Below are 13,658 nucleotides of genomic sequence, written 5' to 3' on the forward strand. Positions count from 1 at the left end.
GAACGGGCAACAAGACAGGAAGTGCAACAACAAAGAGGAACCTGTGACAAATGCACTTTAGCCATTTGTTTGTTGAGAACTGCACAAGAAATCAGAAAAAGAAAATCTAAAGCTATCAGAAGTGCGGAGATGACTTTGGTTATCGTTCTATTTCTTCTCCTGGGTAAGTTTACTGATATTCAGTCATTTGTCTCTAAATTTCTCTTCCTCTGTTGCTATGTTTGGTGTCTTTGGGATTGTGAGTTTTCTCAGGTGGACAATTTTAAGCTCAAACTCCTGATTTTTTTTTTTTAGAGGGCCAAGCAGTGAGTCCTGACTCCTGATAATTTCTTCTGGTTTGTGGTTGTTTTTGAGGCTCTACTGTAAATTTTGTTGACCTTTAAGATGCTCTGAGTGAGCCACAACAACATTTTAAGATTTTTAAATGCTTAAGAACACTTTACTGCACTTTTAAAGGTGTGATTCCCAACGTAAATGAATTGAATTTACATTATTCGATATAGACAGTACAGTTAAACAAAGTTTCAATACAGGGAATAACCCTGATTGTCCATAATTGAGCATTTAAATACTCAGTACAATTATCATATACAGCTTTCATTCTCATAAAACCGCAACACACTAAGGACATGGAGGTACAATAAAATACTCAAATACATTCATTTTGATGCATAAGACAGACGGGAGCAAAAAAAAAAAACTACAAATGGCTACAGTTCTGCTTTGCTTTAACCAACTCTTAACCTTTGTTGTGAACGATCTAATATCTGTAATGATTTTAAGTTCTATTGGTTAAAAAAAAAAAAAAAAAAAAACAGACTTGAAAGACCTTTATAGAGAACACTGACTGTCCAAATTTTTGGTATTTTACAGTTGAATTTCAACATTCTTCTTACTCTGTTGTTGTCTTATCTTTGGATAACTGCAAAAAGATTAACAAGATTGAAGAAATATATCCTAAAAAATATTTTCTGGTTATTACTTTAGACCTCTCAGTTTCTGCTCAGCTTTCTCTGACTTGCCTGAAAAGTTATTCACATAAAATATGGATAACTATAAATATATTTGTGAAATTTTAGATTGATATATCAAATACTTAATATATTATTAATGTAATATAATTTTTAAAGCATTTTATATTGAACGCTATGTTTGAATGACAATATCTCAAGCACTATTAAAGCTTTAAGTCCGAAATTTGTCATTGTCATTTCTTATCATACTATTGCTTCTGCAGTATTATAGTTGTAGCATATAGTCTCTGATGATGGGTAACTTGAAATTCTTCTTCTTGAATTCATGTACTTATTTGAAGAGATGCTTAAAGGGAAACTCTTGTCATACCTGCTCAGTCAGGGAATCACTGCTTTATAGAATCTTCATCAGGTTCTTACGAGAGTTTACAGAAAATGCATCATTAAACTAATCTGATTTCATTGTTGTCTGTGTGTTCTGTGTAGGATTATGGGAGACTGAAGCTGTATCAGTGGAAGGAAAGGTGGGAAAAGAGGTCACAATAAAATGCTCTCATTCTGGCGCCATCTCCAATGTCAAATATTTCTGCAAGGAAACATGCGAAAATGAAGACATCCTGATAACTAGCAGAAAGACGAACGGGGATGATGCAAATGGGAAATACAGTATTAAAGATAAAGGGAACACATTCACCGTGACCATCTCTGATCTGACAGAGGATGACTCGGGAACTTACTGGTGTGGAATAGACAGATTTGGTTTCGACACATATAATGAAATAGTTCTTACAGTTAAAAAGGGTGAGTTGATTCAGTGCTGTTATGTATGAATTTCTGCTATGACGCTGACGTTCTTCCTTAGCAACAACATAAAGACCTTTGCTCCATTTCCTCTTCACTAAAGTCTGGCCAAAATTTCACAACAGTGTTTCAAAAATGACTTTTTGCTGAAGAGTCACTACAGAGAAGAAAAGAGACACTAACACAGCAAATAACAGGACTGAGAGGCAAGAAATAGGACATAACATAGTTCTGTTTTGCCTTTCAGAAGACACTAAGGATCGTGAAAGAACCTTCCGACGATCAAATTTAGATGAGGCTATTCATACAAATTCTTCATCCCCTGGTAAGCAACTCTCTGGGTGTGAGCAGGTGTATATGTGTGCAAGAGACAGTCCTGAATACAACATGATCACTTATTTTTGCCTTTCAGACAAACTGGTGTATATCGGAGCAGGTCTCGGTGTGGTTGTTCTGGCTCTGGCCGTGGTCCTTTTGATATTCTTCAGAAATCGGAAGAGACACATCAGCACATCTTCTGGTATAAAACTAGTCTTGCAATGGAGAATAGTCTGACTGTACCTCATTATCACAAGTGGAAAAGACACTCTAAACCATTCCCAATTAGCGGTGCTTAGCCCAGGATGCAACAACGGTGCCCCTTCAAAATAATGTTTAATGGACAATGGCAAATCAACCAAAAGTTCAGATTTACTTCACTTTTGGCAAAACTTTTAATTTATAGCATATAGCTTGGAGGATGTTCTTGCAAAGGTTACAATGAAAATGTTAACACTCGGGAACAGTAGACTTTTACCAAGAGTCTATATCAGGTGATTCAGACTAATATAAAATGGGATATAAATTTATTTTCCCAACACCAACAGCAGAAAATACTGAGAATCGACTACGCCAAACACCCTAGTAAAGGTCTGGCCACACCCGAAAAACAAACACCTATGAACCACCTCATGATGATCTAGCAAAAGGTTAGAAGCTTCACCACCATTAAAAACCTGGAAACGGCTAAGTTTGGGCCACATAGAAATAAACAACCAATGAAAGAAACCTCCTACTGGTCTATTGTAGGATATGGATACTGGGTGAACCAGATGGAACCAGGCACCGCTCACTGAGTGCATGACCCAAAGAAGTTTTCTAGCTCGTCTCCTGGCTAACTCCATGCCATGTATAACAATTGCTGTCTGACACTGAATAAATTTTACAAACCTTTTTATCTTAAAACTACAACAATTGACCTTGTTTTAAAGACATCCTCTTCAGAGTTTTGTAGATACTTCTCTACGATAGTGTATGGGAAAACTGTTTTTTTTCCCATTGCAATACTTATGTTGCCACTTTGCAACACTGCACAACCACCTTGAAAACCAGAGACTGACTAGGAACCACATTAATCACTTACCAACCACTTAAGCAACTTCTTCCAAAGCAACAATAAATGACACCCACCAAGCTACTTGAATGGAAATACTTTTGCTACTACTTAGCAACCTTCTGCAAAACAGCAGCATTTAGCAATCAGTTAGAAACATTTTAAACATACAAAGTGGTAGTAAAGATTTATGAAACCAACAAATGAGACGCAGTTTTGCAGGGTTAAATTGTGGTTAAAAAAGGAGGTGATCATAGGTTGAGTTACTCCTTTTTTCTGTAGCAATGCTGATCAGACTGAAGCTTGGGGCAAATTTTGTGATTCGGGGTATTAACTGACCTGTCTTGATGTGATTTGATCTACACAACAAGCAAACTTCTTTGGTAAAAGTTCTGGTAAAATTTTGATTTGTTTACTGTTGAAACAAAAATGATGGGGAAGGACATAACACAAAAACAGATGTACAATGGCATATAAGTAATGGCAAAGTAGGCAGCAACTGATTGTATTTGTAATGATCATTAATTGCTGGTTTTCATGCAGCACCGTGGCACGATATCACACAAAATCAAAGTTAAATTTGGATTTCAAACTTTGTATCTTTACTCTTCACACAGGAAAGCACCAGGACACTGTCTATGCTACACCATCCATTCAGAAACAAGATGCACTCCATGAAACCACCAGTTACTCAGCCAAAGAGGATCAAGAAACAGATGGCAGCATTGTCTCCTCTTCATCCAATCAACACCAAGATGCCAGCAGAGATCACACAGACAATATTTACTCCAACATCACAGTTTCGTCAGAGCCCGAGATCCAACCAGACGACCTCTTTTACTCCACCGTCAGCTTTAACGAACACACAGACTTCAGCAATGCCATTCCTCGTACTGCAACCATCACATACTCGTCCCTTAAACACACATCTACAGATGAATGTACAGTTTACTGCAATGTCTGAACTTGGACAGTGTTCATCTGTTGGGTGCAGCTTTAAAAGCATGTTTTGCAAAATACCTACCTACAGACCCATTTCAGTGCAAAGAGTAAATTAACATTTTGACGTGAATGATTTATTTTACAATTCTGACTTAATTTATTATTTAACTCAGTGTAGCAGAGATGATTATGTAGATAACTAATTTAACAAAAGTTGTGTATCACGTCCACCAGATTTGTATTTAAAAATGACACTGTGCAATCAACGTGTAAAGAGCTTTTTGTGTGTCTGTGCATTTTTGTATTTTCTGTCAGTGTCTGGTTGTGGTTGACACACGTTTACTCAATTTGTATTAGACTGAAACTGAGAAAATGAGCAAAGGAAGAGGTTAGCGGACAAGTTTACACACAAGCTTAAAGTGAAGAGAAACTAAAGTAAAACTAAATTAGAGCAGCTTTAACCGAAGACAATAATTATTCTCAGCATCTGGCTGATTCCTGATAAATGTAATACAGCCATTTTTAAAGCAAGCTACTCAAATTGTTTTCTTATTACACACTGCTGACAAGATTTGTTTTAAAACAAACATGCATATATTGCCATAGTGCTTTCCTGTGTAGAGAGTGAAGACACAAAATTTTAAACTTATTATTATATGTACATTTGCATTAAAATATGTTTACATAAATATATTGACTGACAGACTCGATGAGAGAAAATGGTGCACAGAATGTGTCTCTTTGTTCAAGAATATCTGAGTCTGGTCCTAGCTGTTACTGGGTGTTTGGAGAACCCAGGCACAGGCACAGATATGACAGTCTGGTGGCAACGGAAACAGGTCTTTGTTTAAACAAAACTAACTAAACCAATACAGAAAGGGGGAAACAAACCAGGAGATAAACTAAACCAGACAACAAAACAATGTACTTACTAAACCAGGGGAAACAGAACTAAGGGGGCAAAGCAGGCAGGCTCGGGGAATCCAGAAGTTAGTGGGGGACAAAACCGGCAGACAGAAGTCTGGGGAATAGCCACGAACAGGTTGAAGCGAAACAGAGTCCAAGTGGAGAAAAACCAGGATGGGGGGAAGCAGGAGAGTCCAAGGGGCTGAAGCAAACGAGGGGTTCACAGGCTTGGTGTGGAGAATGAAATCCAAGGGGGGAAACAGAGTCTGTGACAGAATGTGAGTCAGTGATCCAGCAGAGAGTGAATGAAAGCACAGAGCTTAAATAGGAGGAGGTGAGGTGGAGAACAGGTGAATGGAGTGAACTGATTACTGCAGCTGATGTGCATTACAGCAATCAGCAAAGTGCAGGCAGGTGAGTGAGACAAGGGAAGCAGACAGACAGACAGATGCAGAGACTAACAGACACAAACAGAGGGAGCCAGAGGGACAAGACAAGGACAGAGAGACAACAGGCAGAGAGATGACAGGATGAGAGACAGAAATACAAATGAGACAGATGACAAAGACAGGAAGAAGGGAAAGGAAGAAAAGAGGAAGAAGGAGAAAGAAGGGCAGGGGCTAGAGCAGGATCATAACACTAGCACCTAAAAACGCAAGACAATTTCTTTAAAATATGGTATTATGTCATCTAGTGGTTGGTCTTTATAATTGGCAAGGGAGGGTTATGTGTAGATAAAAGAAGGCGATTAAAGTGCTTGAGAGAAGGACAAGAAAGTCATTAAAACAACACCTAAAAGCATTGTGGAAAGGACAAAGGAATCAATTACGGATAGTGTATTTGTGAGAACAAATCATAGGAACAGATGCTTTGGACAAGTAGAGATTTGAACAGAGTGTTTGTTTGTTGATATGTGTGTTTCAGGTCAGCTGTTGTTGAACACCCACTGGTTGCAAAAGGCCTTCTTGTGTTCCACAGGAACTTCTTTCTTGTTTTGGGGGGCAAACAAATTGATAATCACATAAGTAGTCAAAAGTAAAAACGCCACACATGCACATGTTATTTTCATATGAACACTGTCACATTAAGACAGCATGTTTCTATCTTTTTATCTCACATCAAATACAGAAAGTAGCAACACCATCAGTGTTTCTCCACTACTGTATTTGAAATGCAAATATGTGGTCATGTGAGCAGCCACATGTAGGCAGTGTGGGTAGAAGACTTCTGTGTTGTGTGCGTGATTGTGTAACTTTACATGATTTGTCAACACAACTGAAATCAGCTGAGGGACTTGAAAAGAGGCCGTGTGAAATGAATTGGAGTAAAAACATCTGAATACAAAAACATAATACACCTACTTCTACATTCAGCTTGACTGACACTGTCATCATCTGTCATGCCCAAACAAATCATCCACCTATCAATATTCAGAAATCCACTTAGAAGGCACAGAAGAAGATGATCCTTAAAGATCCAGAACTTGTCTATGAATCATGTGGCAGGCTATGGAAAAAAAAAAAAAAAAAACTTTGATAAGTAAACTCACTTGGGTTTACTGATGAATGAACTGAAAGCAGCTGGCAATCCAGGGAAAAATACATTCAAAAAATAAAGAAGGTAATCCAAGAAAACTAGATCGAAAAAAATCCACAGAAATCAAAAGAACAAGAAACACAAGCCAGAGAACCTGAAGACAGAAGACAGGAGGGAAACCAACAGGGGTGAAGACAAACTGACAAAAGACAGGAAAACATACAGGACTTTATATACAGAGAGAAGCAACTGAGAGACAAGACAACCACAGCAGAGGGAAAGACAAAGAGAGGAAGTAAAATTGCAAGAGACACACAAGGACAGGCATAATAACAAAATAAAACAGGAAGTGACTGAACAAAACCCAAAATCATGACAGTCTTTCTACAAAATGCCATTTCCTGCTGTCTGCAGTACAGACAGTGACCACAAGGACCACACAACCTGACAAATAACAACATATCTAAATTTGTTAGTTTTGTCTGTCTGCTTTGCTGAGATTGTGTCGTGTCAAATGGAAAAAGCTCCCCGAGTGTGTTTATTTCAGGTCATTTTAAAGTACCTACAGTATCAATGACACACACTTTAAATAAAAAACTGATATGTTTATACAGGTTTTAGGCTACATGACATTAAATCAAGTTATATATATTTCAATCTACTTTCTGGATAGAATAAGTTCATATCACATCATGGGTAGATGATGTTGCATCTGGATATAAATAACCGGTAGACATTGTGGTCGTTTTTATGTGAAGCGCAACTAGGTTTCGTTCCAAACAGATGAAGAGATCACAAGATGCAGCAGGTGAATAATTACTCAGCACTCTCACTCATCTCAGATTCTCTTCTCCATTTCTGTCTCTATCGCTCTCAGTCTTTCTGTTTATCACATATTTACATCCTCTTTCTAAAACATGATGCAAATATTTTAGGTTTCATGCTAGAAAACAGAAGTTGTCAATCTTTCATTTGTGCAGAGGCAGCAGGTGTGGAATAAAACAGGGCAGTCAGAGAAGAGTATGCAGACGTCAGTACAACTAATAATTGAAAAAATTAGTTTATCATCAAGTTTGAATTAAAACTGTAGAAAACTGGACGAACTTTCACACTGAGACAATGAGGATGACGTTGAAAGTCTTCATCTGCATAATGACAGGTAACATCATTCTTCAGTTAGGAAGTGAAGGAGTTTATAATAACTTATTTTGAGAGTCTGATGATGAAATAGCTTTTTTCTTTCTTGTTATGTTATTTTTTTTAATGACAGTGAGTGTGAATTTATTACCTGTGATGGGAAAAGAAGGAGGACCTGACAACTTCAACTGTAAGTACAACAAAGATGTAAAACATTACGCACAATACTTTTGCTCAGAGACACACTAGTATGTTGGATGTCAAAATGACAAGTTTCAGCAACATGTGCTTATTTGATAATTCACGTTTTCTTGAAGTGGCTGCTTCTTACTTCCTTATTTCTACAGTTCAGAGGAACACGTTGTCCGTTTACTCCATACACATTTATCTTAATAATAATAATAATACTAATAATACTAATAATAATAATACTAATAATAATAATAATAATAATAATAATAATAATAATAATAATAATAATAATAATAATAATAATAATAATAATAATAAATTTTATTTATAAAGCGCTTTTCCAAAAACTCAAAGACGCTGAAATCTTAAAGCTAGTCATAATAACTATGCAATCAGGTCTTACAATGTGTCACAAAGTAATGGATAGAATCAGCTTTTGTTTAACTGACTGCAACAGTGACATTTATTAATGCACATTAATGCATCATCATCAATCTTTCTGTGTTATTTAACCAAATCACACAGAACTGATGAAGCAGAGCAACCACGTTTTGAGTATTGAATTCTGTAAAAGTAGCAGCAAGATGTGTTTTTGTCACTTTTTGTTTCACTATAAGGCATGACTTGTAAAGTAAAAGACGAATATGAACAGATTCTTGTGCATGATCATCCAGCAGGTGGTATTGGGGAGTAAAATTACTTTTTTGAGACTCATTTGATTCAGTTCACTTTCATTTCCAGCACATGTAAGCTATACTACACCAGTAGATGGTGGGTTGCAGACTTGTTTAACCCTGTAAAACCCAAATTTAGGGAAAAAAAGCAAAAATTATATATATATTATATGCCATTTAATTCATAATATTAAATAATATAAAAAACTAAAACTGATGCTGTTGGTTTTACAGGGATAAAGTACAGGACTCTTGTTCACCTCAGTCACAGCTTTGGCATGTCTACAAACACCATGCCATATTTTCTGCCCTTATAGCCCTCACTGGCTCTCACTGACCGTTGTCAACGTGGGTAGTAGCTTTCAAGTTACAGATGTGATGACAAACAGAAAAACTAATAAAAATCTGTGCAGAAAAGTGAATCTTCACATTTGGGATATCAAGATACGTAGATTTATATACACCTATACTGCATTAAAGGTTGCATATAGTGCATCATTTCAGCAAATTAATCAAAGTCTCACATGTCCCTGCAGTGTTTCTTTCAGTTTTTCCAGCACCTAATATGCAAAGATGGTTCATTTTACTATGTATATATAACTCCTGGCTTCAGGGATGATCTAAACAGGCTGCTTAGCTCTTGAAACCAATGAGCTGCTGCTGTTCCTGCCTTAAGGAAAAACATGCTGTAAAAATACAGTTTGAGCTGGACGCCTTTTGGTTAGTTAGGTGTTAAACAGTTCATGAGTTGAGTTCTTAGTTGCTTATAAAGTATAGAGACTAATTAGCTCTGGGTAGGTTTGAGGAATGACTGAAGTAAATGTTTTTCATATCTTAACAGCTTTAATTTGACACCTTCAAGTTTCTAACAACCACAAAACACAATAAATCATCTTTCTGGCAGGTGAAAACACACCAGAGACCATCTCTGCACTTCCAGGGGGTTCTGTCACCATCACCTGCAAGTATCCAAGAACAACAAAAAGCCACATCAGATTGTTCTACAAGGAGGATGGACATAATCTAATATCATCTCACTTGTCAAAATACACAAAACTAGGCAGGTTTTCTCTGACAGACGATAAACAGAAAGGAGTCTACACTGTGAGTGTTTCCTCACTGACCAAGAATGACACCGGAAAATATCGGTGTGCTTTGAGACATGTTGAAGACAACTCCTCTGCATGTTTAACTGAGATCCACCTCCATGTTTGGAGTGAGTATTGATCTGATTGATCTGAAGCCCATATGCATGAAAATACAATTTAAACTAAAAAAAGGTAATTCATTTTGTAAAAAGTAGTTGTGTTGACCTGGAGTTTCTTTTTTTTCAGACTGGGATGACATTAAACCTGTGAGAAACATCAGTCATGTTACCTCAGAGACAGCACAGATTGAATGCTACTATCCTGAAAGCCACCAGGGTAATGAAAAATTCCTGTGCAAAGGGGAGAATCCTTTAAACTGTGAGGAGTTAATACAAACAACAGAGCAAGATAGATACGTAGTTAGAGACAGGTTTGATATAAGGGATAATCAAAGAATTAAGTACTTCTACGTGAACATTAAACATCTGAGTGAAGCCGACTCTGGAACATACTGGTGTGGCTCTGGAAGAACAATGCAGCATGATGACTACACCAGAATACATCTGTCTGTGGGTGAGTATTCTGATGTGCTACTGCAGATAGAACACATATTAGTCAGGAACTCAGAACAGGCTTCAGGTGTCAGAAACATCTAGCTGCCCCCTAATTGTACCTTTCAGCATTTTTGTTTCCATTGCAGTGAAAAATCTATCAGTTTTGAGCACATTAATATAGAATGTGCTGAAAACAACCATAAATAGCAGATACTGAACTTACCATCAGCTCCCTGGTGCAGCGATCATGGGTTTGAATCCAGCCCATGGCTGTTTACTGCATGTAATTCCCCTACTCTTCTACCCACATTTCCTGTCTCTCTCTCTCCACTGTCCTATACATAATAAAGACCAAAAAAATATTTATCCAGGCTGTTTTTGTTGAACTCATACATGATTTTTAGACAGGATTTTTAGTGTGGTCAACTCAGCTAAATCACAAGTAGTTTTGCTTTTGGTATTTAAGTACATTTCATTACTAGTATTGATTTATGTCATTTTCAAAAAAGGCATCAAATGCAGGACTTTTGCTTATATAAACGACTATTTTGTATTTTTTGTATTACTATGCTTACTTGATTTAACGCTTATTTGTTTTTTTCAACTGATGACTTTTTTTCTGTCTAAAAATAATGAGAAAGACCTAGAATGAGTGAAGTGTCTGCGTACTGGAGTGTGATAAGCTTCCTGCATCAAAAAAGCTGTATGCATGAGTGTATCTTTGCATGCAGTAATGTCACTTAAGCCTTGAATCTCTAACCCTGCGGTTTTTCATCAGTAAAAGGCAAAAGATCCAAGAAGTTAGACTCTCCACATCTGCAGGGAAAAACAACAGAACCAGGACCAACAACAATCAAACACAAACTCAGACAGGATGATGGAAAGATCCCAACAAATAAAGCAAACAAACATGACATGAGTAAGCATCTGCTAGCAAACAGCTGCTGTTCATCTCCCTAAATACACAAAAATTCATCTTCTACTTTAAGCATTAATCTTGAGGACAATGAAACATTATGCTTTAGCTTTTCCTACTGTTTTCTCTTGTTTGCAGGCCTGATTATTGGCGTTAGTGTGTCTCTGGTGTTATTATTAGCGGTGGCTGTTGCTTTATTGATATTGTACAGATGCAAACTCCTCAGAGCACAAGGTGAGGGGTGGACATTTGCACACAAAATGCACACATACTTGTCTTATGTATTTGTAGATTCTTCTTGTTTTGGTTGGGGAAAAGATCATCAATCTGTATTCAAATGCTCTGTTCTTGATGTGCTGCAGGAGGATCATCTGAGCAGAGGACGAACGCTGTACATAACTCTGAGGTGTGTGTGTGTGTGTGTGTGTGTGTGTGTGTGTGTGTGTGTGTGTGTGTGTGTGTGTGTGTGTGTGTGTGTGTGTGTGTGTGTGTGTGTGTGTGCGTGTGTGTGTTTAGTTTGCATATGATTACAGCAGCTGCATCTATCACACATCACTTCTCCTGTCTAGGGAAATAATGAAGATCACAACTACGAAGAGATACATTTGGAGAGCCAGGTGGATTGCTCACCGGTGACTCTTTATGCGACTGTCAATCTTCCTGAAGACCTGCTCCACTACTCCAGCGTCACTTTCCAGGAGGATGAAAACTCACATTCTGAAACAAATACAAACAGCACAGCTCCGGGTGCCACCCATCCTCCAGCAGCAGAGCAAACTCTCTATTCTACAATAAGAGAGTTCAACGAGGAACGATAATATGATCAGTTCTTTAATGTGTATTTGTAGGAGATTCTATTTTTGTTTTTTTGTGTTTTGTGTGTGTATATAAATACTGGACAGCGCTTTGGTTAAATTTGCAACAAAATCTATTGTTTGGCTCAATGTAGAGTTTATTAGTTGCTAAGTTAATATTTTCTGTGGTTGAATAGCTCATAATATCACATGTGCATCAATGCAAACGTGCTCAAAATATAATACTTAACATCTTGTTTAGCAAGCTATTACTCTCTTAAGTCAGTCATTCTCTGTAAAAATGGAGTTGCTAGATAGGTTTGTTTCTCTGCTAAAGTCACGACAAAAGGAACGCACACAAAATAATCACTGTAAAGGATATACCTGGTTACTGGCTTCATTTTATGTGTTGAATGATTTTTTAACTTATCATGTAGCTTTAAAGATTTAATAAACTTCAAATTCCTCATGAACTGCTTTCTATATTAATTGGAAATAGTTACTGATCTGTCTCATTGGTAACCTACAAAACCTTGTAAAGTATTACTGATTGTTTATTAAGTTTGCTTTTTCAATAAGTCAGATTAAATGATTAAAGGTGAAGATGCAGACAGAAATTTTCTACCTCACCGTGTCTGTTGATGATAAACCACCAGAGCATATTTATTAAAACTGCACTTCACAGGAAGTCAAACAATATCTATGTCTTTGAAAGTTTTCAGTCACTTTGAGCTTTTAATTGAAGAAATATAGCTGTAAGGTTTGTCGTTCAGTCTTGAAATTAGCAAAATATAATTTAGGTTTATGACTTAAACATTTCTGCTGACTACAGTGTGCTTTATTGAATGTCAGCTGTTTTATTTTCATATGCCCCATATTTTATTCTTCTTTTGTGTCTTGTTTTGCTCTCTAACACCCTCTTGTGGACACTTTAGTGACTGATTTAGTAATGTCCTCTGCCATATATGATTTTGCCATCATTTCAACTCATGGCTTCTATTAGCCCCTTTGTTCTGTTTCATGTCTCTACAGCAAATGTGTTCATTTTATTAAGAAAACCCCCCCGCAAAGCAGCAGAAAATTCAAGTGGCACACTCAAACTGCCAGGCCCCTTTGGTGGACAAAAAACTTTTGTGCTCTCCAATAATTAAGCAAGGTGGGCCGAGGGCACCGTACATGGCACCATAGTTGCACAAATGGTGTTTTTACTGAGCTTGTAAAATCCAATTTTACCCATCGTGCACCTGGAACCCTGGAACAACCTGCAAAACAACCTGAACCTTGATTCATTTTTATTCTCTGGGCATTTAAGATTTTTATTTCCACCTTATTTTACCTCCAGCTCCTCTTGTTTCAGTTGATTCATGTAAAACCTAAATGTTAACATTAATAGCAGTTACTTTTATTAACTTTTCTCTGAAATATTCTACTGTTATGTAACTTGCTTATTTGTGTGCTTACCTATTTTATTTTCCTACTTTGCTGCCCTGTAAATGAGGCCTTTCTACCTCAGTGTACTACAAGTTTAAATAAAGATTGAATGGATTAATATAAACAAGGTAACATTTGGGAACTTGACCTAAACTGCCAGATATGAATCATCCAGATGAAGCAAACTTAAACGTCATGCAGTTTTTACTACAGACCTTACTTTCCTTCTCTGTCAGAGTCCAAAAACTACTTGTAAAAATGATGACATGCTTATGACGGACGTCTCTGTGGACAAATAACCGAGCAGGAAGGCGCTGGGGGCGGAGCTACTTTCTCCGGCG

At 37.1% G+C, this 13,658-nt stretch overlaps 1 protein-coding gene across 1 annotated transcript; it reads left to right on the forward strand.

The window, feature by feature from the left end:
* Positions 1-18: 18 nt before the first annotated feature.
* LOC111569896 (polymeric immunoglobulin receptor-like) lies at positions 19-12,346 on the forward strand. The gene is made up of 14 exons (XM_055009522.1): positions 19-163; positions 1,461-1,775; positions 2,023-2,100; positions 2,188-2,295; positions 3,765-4,105; positions 7,512-7,551; positions 7,622-7,690; positions 7,802-7,858; positions 9,439-9,750; positions 9,869-10,195; positions 10,955-11,095; positions 11,231-11,326; positions 11,455-11,498; positions 11,662-12,346. The coding sequence occupies exons 1-14, from the start codon at positions 130-132 to the stop codon at positions 11,908-11,910; spliced, it is 2,211 nt and encodes a 736-aa protein (XP_054865497.1). The 5' UTR covers positions 19-129; the 3' UTR covers positions 11,911-12,346.
* The last annotated feature ends 1,312 nt before the right edge of the window (positions 12,347-13,658 follow it).

This window comes from Amphiprion ocellaris, chromosome 4 (assembly GCF_022539595.1).
Source record: "Amphiprion ocellaris isolate individual 3 ecotype Okinawa chromosome 4, ASM2253959v1, whole genome shotgun sequence".
Lineage (NCBI taxonomy): Eukaryota > Metazoa > Chordata > Actinopteri > Pomacentridae > Amphiprion > Amphiprion ocellaris.